The sequence below is a fragment of the Staurois parvus genome, unplaced genomic scaffold (genome assembly GCF_062004578.1).
Source record: "Staurois parvus isolate SC_StPar_1 unplaced genomic scaffold, SC_StPar_1.0 ptg000018l, whole genome shotgun sequence".
In the NCBI taxonomy this organism is placed as follows: domain Eukaryota; kingdom Metazoa; phylum Chordata; class Amphibia; order Anura; family Ranidae; genus Staurois; species Staurois parvus.
The window spans coordinates 8,583,044-8,608,950 of NW_028317814.1; the positions used below are offsets into that span (position 1 = coordinate 8,583,044).

Sequence of the window (25,907 nt, forward strand, 5' to 3'; positions counted from 1 at the left end):
TGTGGAGTGCACGACTAATAGTTTTCCTGTGGATAGATTCTCCCACCTGAGCTGTGGATCTCTGCAGCTCCTCCAGAGTTCCCATGGGCCTCTTGGTTGCTTCTCTGATTAATGCTCACCTTGCCCGGCCTGTCTGTTTAGCTGGATGGCCATATCTTGGTAGGTTTGCAGTTGTGCCATACTGTTTCAGTTTTCAGATGATGGATTGAACAGTGCTCCATGAGATGTTCACAGCTTGGGTTTTTTTTTATAACCTAACCCTGCTTTAAACGTCTCCACAATTTTATCCCTGACCTGTCTGGTGTGTTCCTTGGCCTTCATGAAGCTGTTTGTTCACCAATGTTCTCTAGCAAACCTCTGAAGGCTTCACAGAACAGCTGTATTTATACTGAGATTAAATTACACACAGGTGGACTCTGTTTACTAATTAGGTGACTTCTGAAGGCAATTGGTTCCAGTAGATTTTAGTTAGGGGTATCAGAGTGAAGGGGGCTGAATACAAATGCACGCCACACTTATCAGATATTTATTTGTAAAAAATTTTGAAAACCATTTATCGTTCTCCTTCCACTTCACAATTATGTGCCACTGTGTGTTGATCTATCACACGAAATCTCAATAAAATACATTGACGTTTTTGGTTGTAACATGACAAAATGTAGAAAATTTCAAGGGGTATGAATACTCTTTCAAGGCACTGTATAGGTCAGCATGCACTCAATATTAATTTCACTGGATCCTCTGCTTCCACTCTCTAGGCCAGGGCTTAAAATTTCGAGTCTAGACCTACTAGCCAGGCACAAACCTTATTCTCCACCAGTTGCCCCACCCAACCTTGCCCAGGTCCGCCTCCATCCCCACCCTGGCCTGCCCCAACCCCACCCCAACCCCTCCCCCAGCCCTGCCCCAACCACGCCCCCTTAAAGCTTATGAAATTACATTTTTCTTTAGAATAAAGAGTCCAAAATATAAAACTGTATACAGTAATGTATATCCCCCTCCCCTGTACTCCATTATAGTGATATGACATGTATACAGTAATGTATATCTCAGCTTCCCTGTACTCCATTATAGTGATATGACATGTATACAGTAATGTATATCCCCCTCCCCTGTACTCCATTATAGTGATATGACATGTATACAGTAATGTATATCCCAGCTCCCCTGTACTCCATTATAGTGATGACATGTATACAGTATGTATATCCCAGCTCCCCTGTACCCCATTATAGTGATATGACATGTATACAGTAATGTATATCCCAGCTCCCCTGAACTCCATTATAGTGATATGACATGTACACAGTAATGTATATCCCAGCTCCCCTGTACTCCATTATAGTGATATGACATGTACACAGTAATGTATATCCCAGCTCCCCTGTACTCCATTATAGTGATATGACATGTACACAGTAATGTATATCCCAGCTCCCCTGTACTCCATTATAGTGATATGACATGTATACAGTACTTACTCCTTGAGTCCCCCGCGACGGTGGAGAGGGTGTCTCCTCTCAGCAGAAGAGAGCGGACCTCTCCTGCACCTGTCCCCTCAGCGGTGGTACCAAAGAAGCTGGAAACCGGAACTCGGCTTCACAATGAGGCTGGGAGCGCAGCCACTCCATCATCTATGCTCGCTGCTAGAGAATTTCTCCTCGCATTTGGCAAGTGGCTTTTTCAAGCCCTGCTCTAGGCTAACTCATGAAAAATTCTTTAAGTCCCCACTCTGATGGATAGGTGCTCAAAAGAGAAGGAACTACTTGTAGTGTAGTAAGGCTTTATTACCATAAAAATGTCTAAAAAGATTGCCACTCACATAGATATGAGGTTCACAGAACCTTGATGATCAAGGATATATATACAATTTTTTAATACACAGTGACTGCTTGTTACAGGGGTGATCACTGTAACAGCAATCGTTTAAACTGTCATGAATGGTTTTCATTCATGACTCATTGTATACTATTGTGATGCTGTCATTGGCCCACAGCTATCACATGGTACAGGGTGGCTCACGTGTGATCACTGGTGACCAATCACAGATCACACACAGTAGTAAACAATGATGTCATGAATGGATTCCATTAATGACTATTGTTTACTATGCAACATATGATCACACAGTGATCACGTGGTATCTGGGCAGCTCACAGCAGCTCAATACTGTGAACAAAGCGATTGCAGAGCAAGCTGCTATGTTCCCCAGGTGAGGAACACAGTGAGCATGAGCACCGCAACGTACGGGTATGTTGGGTTGCTTAGGGGAGCTGCCCGCCAGCAGTAAATGTACTGTTGGCATTCAGCAAGTATAAAATGTTTCAAAGACTAGACATTTTTATCTTTTTATGCATTCCCTGCATTAAGGTAAAAATGTCCCAGTAGTTGTATTGTCCCATCACCTCCCTTTAGATTTACCTGATTACCTATCTCAATCTAGCGCTGTACCAGTCTTCAGCAGCACTGGTCTCTCTTTCTCTCCTCACAGGCTCAGAGAGCACTGGGAGCTATTTGGCTCCAGCTGCTGTTCAAATCCTGTGAGGAGGGAGCTGGGGGGGCAGGTACAAGCCACATTGTGTGTGTCAATGGAAGCAACTAGTCCAGCTCGGGAATGAGCCTGCAGGTGTGCCACCATAGGAAGCAGCTTCCTATGGTGGCACACAGAAGAAGAGGAGCCAAGAGTGCTGGTAGGGAACCTCAGAAGAGGAGATTCCGGGCTGCTCTGTGCAATAGCGTTGCACAGAGGAGGTAAGTACAGTATACCATGCTTATTATTTTAATTTAAAAATATATACAGTGTAAGGCCATTTGTTTGGCTGTTTATGCTCTGGATTCAGGTCTGTTTAACTTCTGTTTGTTAATACCCTGGATTGATTAGGTGAATGTCTTGGACTGCGCATTTGTACTCTTTTATCTGTGTTTATCCTGATCACTGGCCTGTTATCTCTATTTTTGTCAGCCTATGTCTATCTGCCTGGAATTTGCCTGTCTCTCCTGATGACAAAGGTATTCCGCCAAACTCAAATCACTGGTCACAAAGTGGGTCCATATGACATTTAAAGCCATTATTCCTCTGTGTGTAGTCAGTAGGTGTAGTCAGCATAATGTAGGAGAGAGATGGGGTTGGGATCTCTCTATAGGTCTGTGCCAACCAAATATATTGCATAGGCCGACTGGACAGTGCAAACTTTTGATATTTATAGCTCTAATGAAACTTGACTTTAGGTTAGAAGTCAGAAGGTTGAATGCACAGCATATATTTCTAAATGATTTCTATAAGGAGGAAGAATTGGCTGTGGCCCACATGTGTTATTAAAACTTCAACTTCAACCTGCAAAACTTGGAGCTTCATATCAGTAAATTGTGATGTAGCTGATTATTTTAAAGCAGAACATGCAGCGTAGAATACCTGATTATAACATATATAAGAGAATCAGTTTGGTCCAATAGGATTTCGCTCTATTCCATCAATTTTCCTTCCCACTTTAGACCTGATTCTGTTAGCCTCCGATAGGGGCTTTCATTGTAAAGCTATTAATTACTTAATTTATCCTTCATAGGTGAGTGGGAGAGAGTTGGAGACATTCACTCAGCCTATTGTAGTGACTGGCATGAGAAGGCAGTGACGCAACACTGGATATACATAAATGATGGAGCTGGCTGTTAATGCTGCTTAATGAGCAGGAATCAGACCCTTCTTCTGCCAATGAGCAGTGGGCGATTCATCATACGTTTAAGCCTGAGACTGCAGAAATAAACCTTTAATTTTATATTTTCTGCTCAGTTAACACTGAACAAACCCTATGTATTTGTCCTCTACTGAAAGCCATAGAAAAGTTATACATATTACTAAAGTTAAATGCAACTTGTTCCCTTAAAGACACGCCTGCTCATGTCAGCCAAGTGTACATGTTCATGCAATGATTAAACACCCCTGGTGCTGGTCTTACCTTGGGGGATTATTAGCTATTGGCATTGTGAAAATCCATCCTGGAAAATCTATTCTTCCCTCGATATCATCCAGGAAACATATGCAAACCTCGCACACATACAGCCCATAGACACACAGGGTATATACAGTATATTGCCAAAAGTATTGGGATGCCTGCCTTTACATGACTTTAATGGCATCCCAGTCTTAGTCAATACTGAGTTGGCCCGCCCTTTGTAGCTATAACAGCTTCAACTCTTCTGGGAAGGCTGTCCACAAGGTTTAGGAGGGTGTCTATGGGAATGTTTGACCATTCTTCCAGAAGCGCATTTGTGAGGTCAGGCACTGATGTCGGACAAGAAAGCCTGGCTCGCGGTCCCCTCTCTAATTCATTCCAAAGGTATTCTATCAGACTACGGTCAGGACTCTGTGCAGGCCAGTCAGAATCCTCCACCCCAAACTCACTCATCCATGTCTTTATGGACCTTGCTTTGTTCACTGGTGCGCAGTTATGTTGGAACAGGAAGGGGCCATCCTCAAATTGTTCAAACAAAGTTGGGAGCATGAAATTGTCCAAAATGTCTTTTTATGGTGACGCCTTAAGAGTTCCCTTCACTGGAACTAAGGGGAAAAACCTAACTGCTGAAAAACAACCCCACACCATAATCCCCCCTCCACCAAACTTTCCACTTTGCATAATGCAGTCAGGCAAGTACCGTTCTCCTGGCAACCGCCCAACCCAGACATGTCTATTGGATTGTGTGATTCGTCACTCCGGAGAACACGACTCAACTGCTCTAAAGTCCAGTAATGGTGTGCTTTACACCATGGTATCTCATGATTTGCATTGCACTTGGTGATGTAAGGCTTGGATGCAGCTGCTCAGCCATGGAAACCCATTCCATGAAGCTCTCTACGCACTGTTGTTGTGCTAATCTGAAGGCCACACGAAATTTGGAGGTCTTTAGCTATTGACTCTGCAGACAGATGGTCACTTCTGCGCACTGTGTGCTTCAGCATGCGCTGACCCCACTCTGTCATTTTACGTGGCCTACCACTTCATGGCTGAGTTGCTGTTGTTCCCAGTTACTTCCACTTTGTTATAAAACCACTAACAGTTGACCATGGAATATTTAGTAGCCAGGACATTTCACAGATGGACTTATTGCACACGTGGCAGCCTATCACGGTACCACACTTGAATTCACTGAGCTCCTGAGAGCGGCCCATTCTTTCACAAATGTTTGTAGAAGCAGTCTACATGCCTAGGTGCTTGATTTTATACACCTGTGGCCATGGAGGTGATTGGAACACCTGAATCCAATGATTTGGAAGGGTGTCCCAATACTTTTGGCAATACAGTGTATATATAAAGCAGTGAATGTGACATTTAGAAAACATGCAGTGCAGGTGAATGTGTTAAAGCAGAATTCCAGACAAAAATAAGATAAAAATGAAGAGTAATTTAATAGATACAATAACAAAACCAGCTTTTGCTGCAATATGCAAGATTTCCTCCACAATACTTTTTTCTTCCTCTAGATGTCCCGGTCTTATGGCCAGCATCATTCATCCCACTTCCTCTAGAGCTACCCTAATCTGTTACTGGACAGTGAAAGGAGAAGCAGCACTGTGATGAACTCATCCCTTAGTCACTCTGCTATCTTCTCCTCTCTTATGAATATGCTTCTTGTCAGCACATGAACTGATTGTCTCTACTCTGTTCCCTTTAAAACCAGTAGATTCAACAAGGGTGGGGGAGTATACTGACCAGGGCTTTTTTCAGGGGGAATGCAGTTCCGGCACCTCCAGCACTTAATGTATGTATTGGCAAGAGGTACTGAGGTGTGCTGGAAGGGTCTATTGATACTGGCTGCTGAGAGATCTATTGTTGCTGGAAGGGATCTATTTTTATGGTGGAAGTCTATTGTTGCTGCTGGGGGAAATTGATGTTGTTGGCAACCAGTTTTATGTTGCTGGGGGGTCAATCCTTGCTGGGAAGTATTTACTGTTGAGGGAGGGGTTTATTGTTGCTGGCTGCTGGAGGGTCTATTGATGCTGGCTATTGGGAATCTATTGTCACTTGGGGGTCCATTGTTGCTAGCTGCAGGAGATCCATTACTGCCTTTCCTGTTATGAATATATTCCATATAAATTGCCTAGCACCACAAAATGATACTTGGTTCTGTATTCTCTAAAAGGGGCAGAACTGAGAGGTAGTTAGAGGTTAGAACCAAGGAACAGTGATCGGAGGTGAGAAGGGAGGATTTCCTGAACCTATTCAAAAGCCCTGATAGTGACTATTGTTTTTTTTTCAAGTAAAACCAAGGCTGAAATTATAGATTGGTGTCATTATCTGCTCTAAAGTGTTAATAAATATTTAAAGAAAAACTGACAGTTTAGACATTTGCATTTTATTTCTTTATAAAAAAAGTTACATTAGGCAAGTCAAATATATAAGAAAAAAGGCTCCAAGTACAGAACAGCTGTAATCAACAGATGATGGCAGGTTATCTTTCAGATGCAAGACTAGAAAACCATGATGGCTGTTTATGTGCCTTTTGGTGACCTAACATACAGCTAAGATGCCTTAATTGATGATGCCATGGTAACCTTTTCAATTATTGACGGTGTAACACACTTAAGCAATATAAAGTCACATTCCATACCTGAGGGACCAGCATTTACGTGTAAACAGCCCATACCAGCCAGCTAGAACAGACTTCAATTAGGCAGCATATCTACAGGGCAGGCCAATCTTCCAATATACAGTAAACAGCTCTTGGTGGGAGATTTTCCTTTCACTTATTTCTGTTAAGTAAGGCCACATACAGTCTTATTACATGAAACAATGGGAAACATAACACAAGTCACTAATCAGTTTCCAGTTTACTAAATTTATATTAGTGAAAGAGTAAAACGATGTTGCTGCTGTGTGCTACTGTGCAGTAGATTCATTAAAAAAAAAAAAAGAGACAAGAGAGGATCCGAGCACAATAACTGAAATCATACAAACAAAAGGCTGAGCATGTGACTGACACTTACAGGGTGGGTCTATTATGAACAGCATGTTATAAAGCTCCACCCACAAAGAACAAATTGTCTGTTAATATCATTGGTGTTCTAGATCCCAAAAATGGCTGTGAAATCTCAGAGAAAGTCAACCTGCACAGTGTGGAGGGACCGAATAGAAGGGTTAGAACTGTTGTTAACTTTTTGTGGATGTGTCCTCATCTGGGAGAATTTTATTCCTCATTTCCTGTCTATTTGATGGGTGACAAACAGGACAGGAGGTGAGGTTAGATTTCTACATTGGGAATCTTTAGGGACTGACTTTCTAAAACTGGAGAATGCAAAATCTGTTGCAGCTGTGCATGGTAGGCAATCATCTTCTAACAGCAGATAATGAAGTGAAGGTTTGACAAAAACCCTGGAAGCTGATCGGTTTCTATGCACAGCTGCACCAGATTTTGCACTCTCCGGATTTAGTAAAGCAACACTATATCTGGAAGAAGAGTTATATCCATTTTTGGCATTTTATTTCTGTCTGTGCCCCCATAAGAGAGATACTTCCTGACCAGCTGATGATTGACAGGCAGCACAGGAAGAGAAGAAAAGTCTCTGAGAACACAGACAGTATTTAAAATCTCACAGACAAATCTCAACAGAGACAGACAATATTTAACTAACCATCTAACCCTTCTGCACTCTATCCAAAACTGTTTGCTGGGGTTGGGACTGAAGTAGAGATTTTGCCCATAGAAACTTGATTCCACAGTTTTCCAGAACGCTGACTAGCTCCCATTTGTTTTAAATAATGATAACTGCCAAAAAATATTTCCTAAGGGCAGTATGGGGGGTCTTTGGCTAGTAGCAGGTATTGATATCATATAAATGCAGCTGCGAAAATTGTATGTGCTTGTCACTCCTAGCATGAGCTAAATATGTATGTTCTGTAGTTTGTTTCACATTTTCCAAAATGTGGTTACTAAAACATATTCCTCTCTTGTAAAGCTCCATGTGACACAATCAATATCTGATCTAAATTATACGTGCTGATACAAAACACATAGATACGGCCGTAAAATGCTTTAGGCGAAGGTCTGACGGCTGAAGAGATCCAAGGTGACGGCACTCAGGAATGCAGGGATACTGTTCTGGTGATGGAGGTGAAGGTCAATGAAGTCACGTAAAGTCAGGGAGAAGTTTGTTTCCAGAAGTTGTAGCTTTCCTCCACTTGGGCTGGTTGACTAAAAGAAGAAAGAAATACAAAATATTACAATTATGTCCCGGGGAAAGGATTGATCAGTGAAGACAAGTTATGAAAAGTAAAGCACAGGAAAATATAGAATAAGATGTGTGTTTGCCAACAGCAACCAACCAGGGTTTTGCTTCCCTTCTTTAATCAGAATTGGGAAAGTGAAAAGTGAAACATATATTAAAAAGTATAGACAGAGCAGGGAATGAATAGAACCATGTTCAGGTTATTTTGCTGTCTGTGTCCCTGTGTGGGAGAATTACCCTCTCTATTTGGGTTGGTGACAACAGAAGAAAAAAAAAATAAAATTTGAGTTGTCACCAGAACCAAAGGGAGAAACCTGTTCGAGTGACAACTGTGGCAGAGAGGATTTACCTTTAGAGTGTTTTTTTCTCATGAGCTGTTGTGTCTATGGGGGAATGAAGGGAGAATTGCCTAATGGAGCACAGATTAAAGGAAAAACCTGTAAGTGGTTTTTAACTATTCCCTCTTCCAGCCTTTCACAACCAGGGTGCCCAGGCACCCTGGGGTGCCTTGGCAAAATGTCTAAAAATTGCCTAAAACTTTTAAACAAGCTAGCGGATGGAACAAGCATGCCTGTTAGTTACACAAAGCCACAGGATTTCATTGTGCACCATTATGACCTTCTAGCCACCTGGATCCTGACAACCAATGACATTATCAATTGATAAGGAAGATATCACCTGCCAGCACAGCATTCTAGTTTGACCCTCTCAGTCAGTGCTGGGGTCACATTAGCTCAGTGATGGAGAAAAACTGAAGGAGAAAAAAACACTGGAATACTAGTCAGTACCAGTGTGCAAACGTGTATTTGCTTTGGAAGAATAAATCACCTCTAATGTTGGGTGCCCTACATGTGTGGATGTTGCTGCATTATATAAAACTATTAGAATAGTTTTTCATATTTTAGAATGGGGTGCCTCGGTACTGTCCATAATTTTAAAGAGTGCCTTGACTGAAAAAAGGTTGAGAAACACTGCCCTATTCTGTCCAAAACTAAATAAAAGTTACATCTTTTAGATATAATTTAAAGTGGTACTAAACAATAAAGGTTTTTTTTTTTTTAAAAAAGAACTTTCCACTGCCTGTTCCCGTTGATCCACCATTGTGCCCAACTGCAGGTCTTCTCTCTCCTCTCCCAGCTCTCACAGGCTTTGCTGAGAGTAGCAGAAGCCATAGGCCGTGCTGCTGTCAGTCAAATCCTGTAAGGAGGGAATGGGGGCATGGCCGAGCTGCATTGTGCCTATGGATACACAGAGCCTGGCTCAGGAGCACACCCTCATGTGTGCCTGCAAGTGGCTTGCTATGGAGGCAATTGTAGAAGAGGAGTAATGGACAGCACTGGTGGGGGACCCCAGAAGAAGCTGTAAGGGGTGGCTCTGTGCATTACCATTGCACAGAGCAGGTAAGTATAATTTAGTTTTAATTTTAAAAAGGAAGTCCTACAACCAGCTTTAGGGGAAACCGTCTCTAAAGGCCACTTAATCTTACAAAATGTATTGCTTATTAGGAAACCAATGTTATTCAGCTCAATTGTTATTTAGCTCGATTGTTATTGAGCTTTGCCACTGACAGAGAACTCCATGAAAGGTTAACTCCACTGGTCCGGTACATCAACATCAATTCCCATCTCTGTCCCTACCTGGCCAACAAGAAGTCAGCCCTCTTGTTACATGCCGCAGGATACAAAATGAATCTGGAGGCACTCTCTCCTATTCTACGTAACTGTGGTAAGTGGGTGGAGATGAGACACAGGTGCAGTCGTAGTGCCAGAAGTTGATGTGCCTGTTCCTACCTCTCCAATACTATTTCACTAGTTTTAAACAGGCCACCTGTGGTTTTATGGTGGATTTCATTTCCATTCTAGTTTAAGTAGACGTAGTAAAGCATCCCTGCTTCTTAGGAAACAACTGCAAAGGGTAATTATACCAAGCTGAAAAATGCACAAAGCAAAAAACTTTGCTTGAGAAGACTTAACAATCCTTAATTTATGCTCTATTAAACTTCATTTGGATGTTAATCGCTATTTACTAAATGAAGTCTCAAAAAAACAAGTAATTGTTTCTGTTCCTCTCCTGCAAGGTCATAGATGAACATGACAAGACAATACAGGAAAGCTCTTATACCACAGACAAAAGAAATGCAAGTAGGCAGCTTAAACTCTTTGTAAAGGGGAAACAATTAGAGTAGAAACAGAGAAACTTGTGAAGATCAAACAGGAGACTTGCTGCTCTTTACTTCTAAATGTGCAGAAAATAAAGAAACTCAGACCTACAGGCTGTGGGCACATTCCAATTGAAGATGGTCATTTGTTCCTTTTCTGAGTAGATTTAGACAACACCCAGGTTATTGAGTCCTCAGCTGGCATCCGGTTACATACCAATTAAAGAACTCTGGGACCCAACAGAGAAATCTCGTACTGACTTTCTAACAATTGACCACAGATAGACATAAACCTCTTGCAGATATGACCACAAAGGGTCTCACATTGGTGTGTGTCCTGTAACAGGCAGCTGAACACTCTGCATAGCCTATAACCAGGCATTCTTAGCTGGGGCCCCAGGAACCTCTATAAAGCAGGTGAGTGATAACACCCCTAACAGTTTCCAACACAAACCTGCTCTAAATAAATGCATCCTTTAAGTCAATCTAACTTGGCCAAGATCGAATAATGGGATTCATAACTAAAATTATTCTTTTATTTTTTGGAAGGAATAAAAATAGTAGATGTGTTATTGGAGAGCAATTTACATCTTGAAATACAACCTTTTAACACCTTTTTTTAATTTCAGTAAACCTTCTAACCATAAATCACCAGTACTGCATATTCATGAAAAAAAGGTAATATAAGTTCATGACTGCATGGCTATTATGAAAATATTTTATTATGTGCAAAATGTTATTATTCACCTCAGAGGGACTCCATTTAAATTTCTTTTTTTTTTTTTGGCAACTTGCCCAATTTTATAATTTCAGCTTTTGAACATATAGCTCTTTTCAATTAATTTGTGATTTTGTCTACAATTAAAATTTCAGTGGTAGGGGCAGGGCTGGGGCCTAATGTCTTGCCCCCCCCCTTTTTATTTATAAACTATTACTTAGATTAATATTTTCTGGCTTTTTATTTTTTTTAGAGGCTTGTAATGATGAAATCAATACAAATTAAAGCAGTCAACTACACAAATACTTCTGTTGAGGCTAAATTTACACTAGCTTCAGGAGAAAGGCTTTCATGAGCATTTCTAAACTCCATGAACGCCTGTTACAATTATGTGTCTTGCAGCAGCCAGTGTTGTTCACATGGTTTCATTAGCATCACATTGCTTTGCGTCACAATTGACCAGACGTGTTTGCCAGACTTTGCTGCTTCCCATTGATGACAATGTAAACACGCTGCAAATACACTGTAAATGTGTCACAAGCACCTCCATGGCATTTACAGCGCTTTTGAGATGCGTTTGGAAAGTTACTAGCTGAAATAATACAAAAATCTACAAAATAAAAAACCAACACAGAGGCAAGCGTTTTTTTAACGTGGCGCAAAGGCATCACCTTTCTTTGCATGTCAAAATGTGCCCTTAACCCCTTGGCGCCGGCGCCTCCCGACACTTTATGGGTTTCAGAAGCTGGGAGGCAGGTGGGGTTTTAGGGTCACGTGACTGCCGTGATTTGCTGTCACGGCAGTCACATGATCAGGAAAGGTCCCAATCACAAGCGGAGATCGGGACCTTTCTGTGAGTACCGGACATGACTGCTGGGAGCGCGCACTCTCAGCACATATGTTCTTTTTAATTGCACGCAAATGTGTGGCTGCTCGGTGTCGAGGCCCAGACGACAAGAGATTGCACATTTGGGTGTGCTCGGCGTAAAGTCCGAAAGTTTACTTATATTTATCTTAAAGCCTAATTCAATAGAAAAAGATTTTGAAATAGATCAGTCTACTAGTCCTTAGATGTGGTACGCTGTGTGTATTCATTTTTTATGGCTTTTTTTCCCCTTTTCACCTGGTGATCCTGGCAGTAACACACTTCCTTTGCTAGGGTGACAATGCTAACACACTGCACTGTATCTATGGAGGAGCAGTGCTGGTACCGCAGGATCGAGTATTTATTTTGCACTTATCAAACAAATATGGCAAAATTCTTTCCAAAGTATATTCAACAGGCCAAAAGTAGAGCAAATAAAAGATGTTACTTGTTATGGTTTACATATACTGAAATAGTTCTCTTTAATCAACTGCAGTAAAAGGTAGAGCACCTCAAAGGGTCAATGGAAGTGTATGTTCCCGATCCTGTGCTGAGTGTTTTTTGTTTCCAATATATTCAGTCGCTTGCAGACAACCAAGTTAGGTTTGAATCTGGTCAGTGGCCAGGATAAACTTTTTAGTACTGCAAATTTTTCTATACACCAGGCTTTCTGCATTTAGGGTACCTCATGGTGCTTATGGTGGGTGCGTATGGTATGAGCAGGGGTTCTGAGACCACAAGATAGAAGACAAAGGTGAACAGTGTGCACTCCAGAAGGCCTAAACTAAAAGATCAAGCAGTGCTGCCTGCATGCATCCCCAGATTTCATTTTAATGTAATCAAAGCAAGGTCTTCTGAGATCAGTCTTAAATAAGTTGTAAACATCCTTTTGAGAAAATACCTGACACAATCTAAAGTAATATGCAAACTGATATTCGGAGAAAGCACAGGTATTTCTTAGGGAGAAAACAGGTGCACAAAGAAAGGCTATTTCAGCAGAGTATTCTTCATCCTTGTTGGATACTCCCAAGCGTCCTGTTGGCTCTTGCTGAAAAGCTTTCAAGAATGTGCTCTGAAGTATCTGAAGACAACTTTGATTTTTTTGTTTTAATTTTTGCTGGGAACTCCTCGCACTGGAGAACAACTTTGAAGGGCACACATCCTTTTACTGTGACATTATTTAATCTTGTTTTTGAGTTCCGTGCAACAAATAAAAGACCAATTTTAGGTGTATACCCAAAGGTAATTCTAAAGATGCTTGCTGAATTAAATGGGTAAATGAAGTGTAGGATTGCCAAACGTAAAAAGGTCAGAAAACAAGATGTTTAAAAATGCGTTGTGTTGTTTTCTTTTCCTAATTGTTCAGCAAAAGAAGCAAATGTGTCTCAGGGGTCTTGCAGTACCACTTCTTTGGGGATAAAATGGTAAAAATATATGGTTCTAAAAGTTTTATACAGTGTATACAGATCTTAATATTGTAGCACAGAGTGGGTAAAAAATGAATGTCCTTTTTACATGTCACACATAAACTTTAGTTACCCAATTATGAAAAGTCCTCCATTAAGACGGCCAGTCTCTCCTTGACAGCAGTCTTAGCTGATATCCTTCCAAAATGCACGTGCTATAATCATCATAATGACATGGTCTACCTCCAAAACAGTTACTATATAGAAAGGCAGATAACATTAGATGAAATTAAATGACAATAATGTAACATTTTTGAGAAGAATGGAAGACTTAAGGGACATCTGACACTGCTGACTAAGGTATATTAGGGGAAGACTGACCAAACATGTTGGAAAACCCTTGTCTGTGTGCTATGTTCTCCTTGATAAGCTGGTGCTGGGGGGTCTGAAGTATGCCTTCTGTGACGGGAGTGACTTTTGAGGGTGGGGGGACCCCTGTGTCAGCTCATGTTCCCTTCATTATGTTTAACCCACCCTGTGCCTGTTAAGGGGTACAGGGTGTGGATGTCCTAGTATCGTGTATTGGTGTAGGGATTGTCCTTTGTTCCCTGCCATGTGGTTGTCCATTGTTCCCTGCCAGGTGGTTGTCCATTGTTCTCTGCCAGGTGGTTGTCCATTGTTCTCTGCCAGGTGGTTGTCCATTGTTCTCTGTCATGTGCTACATCCCATTGTTCTGCTTCTTGGTTGGGTGGGGGGGTGTTTCCTGTAGCCCTTCCCACTGATGGGGCGGGCTGATGATGTGTTTCCTGTTCCTGGTTGTGTTTCCCCACCCTGTGTATATATCTTGTGTTTGTGTAAAAATAAAGGAGTTGACTTCCTGTCTTAAGAAGAGTCTGGTGCTGTCTTATTTCCTGCATGATCAGTGGGTGGTGTCCGGGGATTTGTGTTCGGACAGGGAAGCTGCAGTATAACGGAAGTAACCAAGTGCGGTCTTGGGTCCGGTTCCGTTACACCTTCGTTGGACTGTTTGCCCTTGAATGTGGTGACTATATGAGCTTTGGATGCCTGGATACAATTGCAAAGAGCCTGCTCTTGTGGGCACCTTCTATAATTATAACAGACCTAAAATAAATCTATCATAGATATTAGAAAAGTAGGCTGAAAGTGTGATGAACAAATACTCCAGCAGAGGCTGTTCTCAGCAAAATCCCTTAACAAAATGATCTAAATCCAGAGATACAAACAGCTGAAGTTTGGAATATAAAAATAAAGAAGAGCGCACTGATCCAGTGTATTACCTATTCCAGCCAGAGAGATGTGGAGAAACCCTGTTTTGATTATATTTACGCTTGTGATTTTAATGGATTTGTGAGTATATTCATGTGTTTTATAAATAAATGGTACCATAGGCAGTACACCAGGCCAATGCGCCTTTCTTTGTTTTTGTATTCATTTGGAATCGAGGACTCCCCCAGTCTGATGGAGGCTGCAAATCCATAACTGGATCCTCAACAACGCACCAAGATCAGTATGCCAGTCACATTTTCTTTATTGCTGTGACTTTTTACTGGGTTTTTGAAGTATTTTAAAGCTGACTGTCCTTTTGACTTTCTCTGACAGCTGAAGCTTGGCCTGGTCTTCACTTCTGCCTTTCTATTGATTCTTTGATATGATAAGCAGCTTTACTGACCAACTGGAAATCTCAGGAAAAGGTGACAGAATCACACCTGACGTTTAAGCAGCCCATAGATTACTGGATTTTCTTTCCTTCCACCATAGGTGGAAGGAAAGAAAATTGCTTGAATCCCCCTTCAACATAGTGTTGATAGGGGAATCCCTCCCGCAACTCTACTGTGTTTTGCCAGTGGGCGGAACATAATGATTACTGCTGGCAGTAACTGAATGACAAAAAATCAGAAAGGTCGGTTGAACTCAAGTGGATAGACTTGGGTATAGTCAGCCTGTCCATACATGAATTGAATCTCTGCCATGCTTGCTGAACCTGCTGAATTTCAATTCATGTATGGTCGGCTTTACAAGTGAAGCTGAGATCAATCATCTGCCAATATATCTGGATCTACTGGTCCATTGACATGCATTGTCGTTGAAGGTACGATCTGTGTAGGCATTGCTTCATCATATGCCGAGTCTGAATTGTCCAGGTTTGTGACAAGAAGACAACAAGAATGACCTGACACATAACAGAGTTATTAGTAGTCTGCAAAGAGGAGAGTTAACACAAATTTGTGCCTAGAATAAAATACTTGAGCAACACTGCAGTCCCTGTAAATCTAAATCAGAATTCATAACTTCCCTGTAATTATATGGCTTAGAAAAATGCCTTAATTGTCTTGGAAACGGCTGCATGGAAGAGGTAGGTCCTGATATTAATGTGCTCTTGGAGCTCAGGGTAACTTAAAAAACGCTTGGTATTTCTAAGTTTCTTTTAGATCAATGCCTACAAAAAAAAAAAAAATTCTGTAGGTTTTTTATTTCCATGTCGATCGAAAAGGCTCGCTTTGCCTTCAGCTCTGAACATGCTGTAGAATGATCTGCACGCATAAGCACGTAGCAGCTGTGGTAGACTATACGAGTGGAAATGTAGGAACAATTATTGAATTATTTATGGCTGGTTATTACTCAACTCTCTATCCAAAGCTTTAACATTTTTAATCATTAGAGAACCTAAAAATGTAAGTGTTTAATCAACGGGAAGGAACTATCATAGATTTTTATATAAAGACAACTTAGCTTAAAGTCCTGGCTTACGGTAACCGGTAAATTAAAGGGTGTACATTAGATACATGCACTGGAGGCATGCAAGCTTAAAGCACAACTACAGCGCATTTGACCACCATAAACCAAAAACGCTTTTTAATATTTAAAGCAAGCTCACCTATCTGAGCATGTCTCCATTCTTTATTTTTCTGAAAACAATAATAGCTTTGGCCATCTAGAGTAAGGGGAGATGATTCATGTAGCCTTTACCTCCTAGAATCCATCTACCCTTAGCTCATGCATGCAGACAGGAGGGTGTGCTTTACAGGGAAAACCCCTCCTGAAGACTCCTGGGAAGTATGCCACAATTTAGTTAGGTCACAATTTAGTTTAGTTTAACCTAGGTCTGGAAACCAGGATTTAATTGAAGATATGTAAAAAAAAGTTTAAAATATGATATACTTTCCAGTCTATCCACTAATACAAGCAGCAGAAGGATTACAAATAGTCAATGTTGATTGAGAAAGTGACTTTCAGGTTTAAATCTTAAAAAAAAGGTTGCAAATCATCACCTTCCCATCATAAAATGTCGTCTAGACTTTTATTTTTTGTCAAACATGAAATCTTCATCAGTTCATCAAAATGTTTAACTTTTTAAACTGTTTTTATTAATTATTTTAATACATCATGCCTCTATATGTTCTTGAAGCTATTGCCTGATTACAATAGTAATGTTATGACTCCTGAGTTTTTACAGCAAATAACTGTTGAGTCAGTGGTGGAAGATTAATACCTAAAAGCCAAGTCAGTCCACAACTGAAAAGTAATTTATGGATGAAGGACGTTAGAGACATCATTTTCCATTTTAGTTTTAGGCTGATAGCCAATGGTGTATTTTGGTTTTGTGCTGCCCTAGGCATGACTAAAATCGCGCCCCCCCATCTAAATTTGTCCCACCGCTATTCACCCCTTCCTCTGTGAACTCTGCCCCTTCCACTTTAGGCCCCACCTCTTCCTATTTGAGCTCCACCTCCAGGAGTTTGTCAGAGATTGTGGACAGGATACAGGAGACGGTCAGAGACTGCGGACAGGATACAGGAGACTGTCAGAGACTGCGGACAGGATAGATGAGATGGTCAGAGACTGCGGACAGGATAGAGGAGACGGTCAGAGACTGCAGACAGGTTACAGGAGACGATCAGAGTCTGCTGACATACTACAAGAGATGGTCAGAGACTGTGGACAGGATACAGGAGATGGTCAGAGACTGTGTACATGGTACAGGAAACGGTCAGAGACTACAGACAGGATACAGGAGACAGTCAGAGACTTTGGACCAGCTGGAGAGGCCTGGTCTATACAAAGCACTATGGAGGACTGGTTTGCCTACACAGAACAGATGGGTGCTGCACAACCCGATAGACCTTGAAGCCACTCGAAAAGTTAACAGTACTGGCACCGTGTCCACTGATTCACAATATAAAATACAACAAAGTCAGTTCACACTTGCCAAAAGTTTCTAGTCTACACCAAGCTTTCACGAATATCCAGCTGGAGAAGACTTGAATACTGCCCCTCCTAGCAAAATGAGTAGAACCTATAGATCTTCATAGACATTGTGCCCTTTATTGGGCATGGCTGACAGGTTCTCTGTCTTCTCACTCGTACTAACCCCCCGCCCGAACATAGCCGAGCCCGCCCCCCCCGCCAAAAACACACAAGCCCACCCCCCCGCCCAAACACACACGAGACCACCCCCCCGCCCGAAAACACACGAGCCCGCCCCCCCCGCCCGAACACACACGAGCCCACCCCCCCGCCTGAACACACACGAGCCCACCCCCCCAACCAAGTACAGTCCTTTGTAGCGATGGCACTGGTCCCTTCTGCCTGGGGGCGATACCGCCCCCCTGAAAAATGCTGCCCAAAACAGATGCCTTGTTTTCCTCGTGACAGATGCACCCCTGCTGATAGCTGTAGTCAAAGTTAAGCTATATCATATTTACAGTGTGTATACAATGAGTTCTTCTAATGTATAGCCATAGCTGAAGCCTGGTAGGCTAAGTCAGCCCTTGGTTACTTGTGTGTCTTGCAAATTTCAAAAGTGAGATCTATCAGAATTACCAACTCTGTTCCAGGCCATCTGGGAGTTTTTTTTTACATCTCCTCTTGCTGCATTCTCCATTATATAAAGCAAATAAAAAATCAACAGGAACAGCAGAAGTCCTCCATAATGGTCACAGCAGACCCTGGAACCCAAGCACAGATATTTCACCAACAAAGTACCTAGGGGAAATGGGAAACTGTCAAGTGGTTTAAATCTAGCTATTTTTTATTAATCTATGGCAGTGCGCAAAAACAAAAGTCCATAAGTGTAAAAAAAAAGGTACACAAAAGAGTGCCCTTAAGGATGTGCTTTTTGTCCACCCCCTGAAGGAGTAGAACCTTACCATGAACCCCCCGGAGCACAAGGCTACTGATAGGGACAAGGTTATGAACTTGGTCCACCTAGCCAAAAGGTATTGAGTGGACTGAACTTTTAAAGCTTCTCTCCTGTAGTGAAATTGGTTACTCTGGCTTCTCTGCACATGTTAAGCTTCCCACAGTATGTATTAGAAGTTTCAGAAAGTCAGACAGAGCCTGTCTCATTTCCTGGATGGAGGATGCCCAGCATTATTTAGCCCTTTTCTTCTCACAGTTCCTGGTTCACCCCTATTATTTATTGCATTTCAAACTTTTCCATCACATGTGGGTGTTACCTAGGGTGGTCTGCATGCAAATATAGCCTGCCAAGGAGTGCCCACTCCTCCAGACTGCCCACCTATCAAGGCATTTTGAAACTTGCATAACTCTTCCAAAGAAGCAGCCTACTACTTGCATCAAGGCTGAGGACTGTTGAGAGGAGTCCTGAGGCAGGGTGCTGTGATGTTTTCAGGAAGCTATGTACAGCACCCTGCCAGCCTCTCCCACCAGCCATGATTTTGCCAATCAGGGAAGGCAAAATATAACCAGCTTTGATTCAAGGAAAACTGTCCATGTAGTTTCTGTAGCATAATCAGTGTAATTAAATCTGGTTTCCTATGATGGAATTATTACAATTAGTTTTTACATGCATCCAGGGTAAGTACCTGAATTTGATTATCAGTATCAGTCTCTTTACAGTAGAGCTAAAACTGGGAGGAAGGACAGCAGTACAAGCCAATCTGGTGTACTACAAGCAAATTTATTGACAAGGAACAGGCTATAAAGATAGGAAGTGATGAGCTCTTTAGTCTGCTGCTCCTTCAGCGCCCAATCACAAGCTAGGAGTAGAAAAATGACCAAGCCGATGCAGAGAAAAGTAAGGTCATGAGCCTGGCTGTGTGTAAATATCAGGACTGGGTGATCAGAATTTCAAGCTGATAAAACAGCTCCCATATATACACTTCACCAATGTATTTAGCTGATTGCCTGGAGTTCAGCTTTATACATCAAGAATTCCCAAGTTATGAATGATATACCTGAGCCCCAGATAGTCCTGTTTATCTTACTACAAGTTCAACCCATAAAATGGCTGTTGCCACCACTAGGCGACAGGTGAACTTTAAAACACAAAACAAGAGATTTCGTCGGAGCAGTCCAAAAATAAATAGATCTGAAAAATACATGACCTTTTTAACTAGACATATCCGTTATTTCTGCATTCTGCCTTTCATTTTTTTTTTTTCCCTGAGATTTTCTAAATGTCAAAATCCTATTCTCAACATGCCGGAGTGAAAGGACCGGTGAAGACGACTCGGAGAGACAGTAGAAGGGAGCTGAAAATAATGAGGACTGTACAGGCACATTTACATAATGTAAAGTATGTGTTACAAAGGCAGGTGTAACATAATGCCATCTTTCATCAAAGCAGGAAAGCAATGTATCATCATACAATCAAGCTTCTAGAACGCACGCACCATGCGCCTGCCGCTGACTTAAGCGCATTGTTCATAATAGACTTAATTACTCTAACTTAAATGACAATTTCATACCGCAGAGAATTGAACCTCCACCTGCAAAATCCTTCTTAACCAACACGGAGGGTGACTGTTCAAAGCATCTACATTGTTAAAATTGAAGCTTTATTCAAAGCAAAACACAAAGCTGTTAAAAGCGGCAGATTGCACAGGAATACAGGAAATGTCCTCAGCAAAACACAGCTTTTCTGGAACAGATGGGTATTCACATATCAACACATCAAAAAAATAGGGGGATTTTTGCTTTTTTAGGGTTAGTAGGTACAGATATGTGCAAATTGATTTTTATACCCTTGTGGTCTGAAGCGCTAGCTGGTATGTAGGCATTGCCCTCACATCTTAAAAGTGACTCTTACATAATTAAAAAATATATGATTACTTACTCTCTTGGCAGGCAGCAATTCCAAACCTCTGCTGCCTCCAAGTAATGAAATCTCCTGGAAAATCTTCACATCTGACACACATTCGATTGTGACAGATGTCTATGTCCTCACCACGTGTTGGTGCTTCCATCTGCTGGCCCATTCATCATTACAGGACATAGTAGTGATATAAAGGCAGCGGGAGGAACCATTAAGTGCAGCAGGGGACCAGGCATCCAGCGCACTCAAAACGTGTTTCAGATGTGAAAATTTTATTGGGGCTTGAAGTCAGTGGAGTTCGAAATCAAACTTGTGGAAGAGTTAAACATTCTGGTATTACAAGAGTCATTTTTTAAAGATGTTTTTTGCATGCTCCTTTTTTAACTAAATGTTAGAGCTTAAAGTGTTAGCTCACATGTACAGAAAAAATGTAAAGGTGAACTAACACTGTACACTCTCCCCACCCAGTAGGTAATATATTGGCGCTGGAGAGATGGGGTTAAATATTACAGTCCCATAGGTAGTAGGAAGGTATTCAGTTATTTGGATAGCACAGTCATGAGGCAGCATCCTATAGAGTTAAGCTGGATTCTGTAGTGGAAGATAAAAGGAGACAGAGGGGCGCCAGACTAAGTGCAGTATTTGACAATCATTTATTGCACACAATGGTATGTAACTCACAAGAGGTAAGTAGTTAGCAGGCATGGATACATAAGGACGTCATCCAGATGGGATTTCAGAGGCAGAGAAGAGAGGGTGGATGGACATCTGGGGACCATGGCTGTGGTGGAAGCCAGGTCTCCTGACTCACATCAAGTCTTCTGCAGCGTGTACAGGCTGTGTCTTGTGTGGAACCAGGCTGGAACGCAAGATGGCCACCGGGCGGAAGTGACATCGCTACGGGAATGTAATGTGGTAACGCGTTTCAAAGCTAGTTGCTTCTTCTATATTGTAATTTCTTTTAATTGTCCCCCATATGTATCCTGCTGTCATTTTTTCCTATCCCATATGCCTTTAACATTGCACAACCCCCCTTCCTGAATCCATAGCCTGAAAAGGTGGGAATATCCGTCCCACACAGTTCCCCCTCAACTCCCTATTTAGATGGCCGGCCCTGTGGCCAATCAGGTCTGATGAAGAAGCAACTAGCTTTGAAAAGTGTTACCACCCCTTCCTGCGGCATTACGTATCCGTAGTGACGTCACTTCCGCACGGCAGCCATCTTGCATTCAAGCCTGGTTCCACACAAGACACAGCCTGTACACTCTGCAGAGGACTCGATTTGAGTTGGGAGACCTGGCTTCCACCACAGCCATGGTCCCCAGATGTCCATCCACCCTCTCTTCTCTGCCTCTGAAATCCCATCTGGATGACGTCCCTATGTATCAATGCCTGCTAACTACTTACCTTTTGTGAGTTACATACCATTGTGTGCAATAAATGATTGTCAAATACTGCACTTAGTCTGGCGCCCCTCTCTCTCCTTTTACCTCCCCACCCAGTCCCTGCTTTACTTACCTTTGGGTGTGCTGAGCGCTCAGTGCTCCCTCAGGCAGTCCTGGGGATTTGAAATTCCTGCTCTTCTCCCTCTTCTCTGTGCAGCACTTTCAGAACTAATCAGATCAATTCACTGTGACTGCGCTGACCAATCAAAACTGATCTGGTCTGTCCCAGAAGCACTGCACAGAGAAGAGAAAGAAGAGTGGGGATTTTATTTCCCTGGACTGTGTGAGCTCTGACAGCTCAGGATCGTCAGAAGTACATCAGGGAGTGAAGGGGTGGGATGTAGTGTGTTAGTTCACCTTTACATTTTTTCAATAAACTGTTCTTTTTCACAGGTTTCAGGCTCTCATTCTTTAAAGTAAAAAGCCTGGTTACAGACCTCAGTAACTCAAGCTGAAATTGACAAATTGAAATGCACACACATGTAGCTAACTTAATGCAGTGCTTCATAATTTATAAGACTTTGTTCACAGTTTTAGCAGGATCTCTGTGCTATGAGAATCCTTTGTCATGTATTAAAAGCTCATTTTAAAGCAAAAGTTGTGTACATATACAGTAAATGTATAGGAGTGTGTGTGTATTGGCACATATATATAGCAATTTAAAATGTATAATTTAAAAAAAAATACTAAAATAAAACTTACCAAAACCAATGATCGTTTTCCTTTAAATGAGCATTATATTCCTTTTTTTTTTCATCATTAAGGACATAATGTAAAGCTTTTACTCTAAAAAAAGGAATTCAGTACTTCACAAGAGGCTTTTATGGTCCCTATTAGTCTACCTTACAATAAGCTTAATTGTTCCTAAAATACAGTCTCAGCTTTACCTGCATACAATTGCAATAGAAAATCTAATCTGGGTTAATGGAGATATGAGATCTGTAATCCTATTAACTGAAAATTTCTTAAACAAAAAAGATTAAAAAAAGGAAATTAGTGTTTCTTTTCTGTAAACCTATCCTGTATAATTACCAGCGGTTTGTGCCCTTGTTTTTAACATCTCAATTTCCTTCAATAAAATGTTAACCCTCTTTAAAGTGAACTCTTACCACTGTCCAAGCAGGTAAAAAGTAAAATGATCATTTACTCCCCCCTCTTCCAGCCTCATTTACGTACCTTTCCTTACTTTCATGCCAAGAATGGGGACAACGAAAGCCTTGAGTAATGCCTAAACCAATTTGTTTGAGCCTACACAGGGCTTTGGACTCCTTCTCTGATCCAATGTCACTGCACTGGTCTATTCAGGGGACACTGGCCCTAACAAATGGGAGAAGGGAAGAAAATCAAATGCTCCTTCGTGCCTGAAAGTGCCAGGCATTTCACTCTACTCCCCACATCTAAAAGAGGAGCTAGAAGAAAAGGTATAGGCTGCTGGAAAGGGGAACTGTTAAGTGCATGGACAAAGGAAAGGGTCACAAACAAAAGATTTCCCAGCACACTTACCAGCCAGCCTGCAAAACAACCATATTGACCCCTATAGAGTTAGTACTGCAGTATGTAGAGAAGCCTTGATGTGGGGACATCAACTTACACATGTTTGCAAATGTGCACAAACAAAACCCTCTATTTTTAATGTAAATGGTTAGACAGGGTCAATTTTGTTGTTTTTGCAGGTTGGCTGGTAAGTGTACTGGGAATTTTTTTTTTTGTGTTGCCCTTCCATGTGCATGTTACTGCAAATGCTCGTTATAAGTTGGGTGGCTGCCACTTTTATGTACAAAAGAAAGGGTCACTTTAAAGCTCACAATGCACATTAAAATATGACTGTACAATCTCCTAGATCTACCACCAACTATGTAGTAGAAAGTCCAGCCTGATTGTATACAAATTGGTTTGATATAACAGGTAGGCCCTCATATTACTTTGTTTGGATAAATCTAAAGTTCATTATACAAAGACTAAAAGATGATATGATCAGATTGTAATGTGTAAGGTGACCCTAACTTCTTGACAGCGGCTCCAGGCCAGTGGGTCTTATGCCATGCTGCCACATCTATGTGTATGGCCAGTGCTGCTGTTTAGTGCTGGGAGCATGCATAATTTAACTCCCCCAGCACTGTGATAGAGATGTCACTGACAGCTCTTGATCACTGTTTAAAATTGGTAGACGGTAGGACAGGCTCCCATTTATAGGGCCATGGTGACAGCCAGTTACAGTGATCACATGATCAGTAGAATCTGCAAAATGCCTTCAGCGCAAAGCACCTCCTAAATGGGTAACCTGTACTGAAGAGTTAAATAGGTGGTCCTAATCAGAGCCCACCTGGCTGGAGCAAGGAGTTGTTGTCCACAAGCACAGAAGTAGACTGGGAGATATGCAAAAGATAAGCAGAGGGATCAGAACTTGTATGTACTGGGCTAGCTCTTGTCTCTGGTCCATGCATGATATTGCCAACCCTCCCTGACTGGTCACTTTGCTCACAGAGAGAAGGCAGCAGTAACCAGTCTCTACTGTGGATATGGGGACACTGCCAATGAGAAAGGGTACCTTCTTATGGGTTCTGTCTTACACGGGAAAAACTACACATGGAATGAAGCCTGTGTTTGTGCCAGGTATGCTGCAATCTAAATATTCAAAGGTTAATGAAATTGGGCCTGGAGTTCAGTTCTAGGTTAAGGCTCAAAGCAGAGTTCACTCAATCCATACTCAATCAAAGAGGCCCTAACATCACACAATTCTTGGAAATGTAAAAGAGATTGTACAACTGATTGCTACAGTCAAGACAGTAAATAAACTGACCTTCATTTTTACAGTCTCAGGTTCAGGGCTATTCTAAGGCTGAGGATACTGGTAATGATAGCAATTCTAAACAGGAAAACAGCCGCATGAATACCATGTCTAAAATTAGAGCCACACATCAGATTGTCTGTAAATCAGAGTCAGTTTTTTTTACTTGATTTGCTGCAAAATTTGAAAGCAAACCAACATGTAACTATTGAGTACACTACAGGTGAGCAAACAGTGTATATGGTTAAAATCAAAATACAGGCTAACTCTTTACACATACCCCTCTAGAGGTAGCACTTCTCTTTCTGTACCAGTCAACAGACTTCCTTCGAGGTCCAAGCTATACCCAACTTCTTTGGGCACCTCCAGCAGTAGAAGTCCAACCCTGGTGTTCCTACCTAGAATTCAGTTTCACTTTTCCTGAGCAAACACCTTGGGGCAGGCAGTGCAAGCTTCAGGCTTCAGCCTTGGGAATATCTTCTAGTTCAGGCCTGGGAGGTCAGGAACAATCAACATACCTCCTCACCAGGCAGAGCCTTGTAGATGAGAGATAACTTTCAAAGGTCAACACAAATATTTTTAGCCTCCCCAGCATACACCACTGCCATTATACCTCCCAGTGGTTGGCCAGGGAGACAAATATTCGTAAATCTGGTTACTGTATTTTTTCACGCCATTTCCAGGGTCTATACCTGAACAGCAGGCAGAAAAAACCAATACCACTGAACTTAGGGAAAGCAGAATTATAAATCAGAACTTAGGCTGGATAAGCAGCACCACTAAATTTAGAATATGAACACTACTTGTTAGTGTATGGTCCCTATACATTTGTGGCCATACATTCATTTGCAGAGGAGAGTAAAGAAACAATGTCATTTTTCAATCCAAGTGAAGCCAAGGAAAACATAAGAGCAAAAGGCAAACTCAACAACTTAAGCTTCATTTTATTCTTGCCACTATTCGGAAATGTCTTATCAATCAATAAAGCTGGACATACACTAATATTTTTCATTCAACCAGTTTTTCATTCAAGCAGTAGGGTTTTATCACAGTTTACATCAAGAAAATAGAAAAATATATAAATTGTTCAAAATACAACAATCAAAGAAAATATTCAAGGCTGCCAGGCTTTATAAGGTTCTCGACAATATGAGATGCCTGACAGGACACTTCACAAGTTTTAAATACATTACATACGTTTCATAAGACTCTGCAAAGGAAGTAGTTAAAT

General features: G+C 41.6%; 1 protein-coding gene and 1 long non-coding RNA gene across 5 annotated transcripts in view; one reads left to right on the plus strand and one right to left on the minus strand.

Moving 5' to 3' along the window:
- Nucleotides 1-25,907, plus strand: part of LOC149473050 (uncharacterized) — a 92,901-nt gene that overhangs the window by 47,346 nt on the left and 19,648 nt on the right. The window lies entirely within an intron of this gene.
- Nucleotides 6,327-25,907, minus strand: part of MAD1L1 (mitotic arrest deficient 1 like 1) — a 1,068,146-nt gene continuing 1,048,565 nt past the window's right edge. For all 4 annotated transcript variants that reach the window (XM_089682390.1, XM_089682405.1, XM_089682399.1 and 1 more), the window contains one exon: nt 6,327-8,184. In XM_089682390.1, the coding sequence (XP_089538516.1) occupies nt 8,026-8,184 (159 nt within the window). In that variant the 3' untranslated portion in view covers nt 6,327-8,025. The remainder of the gene's footprint in view (nt 8,185-25,907) is intronic.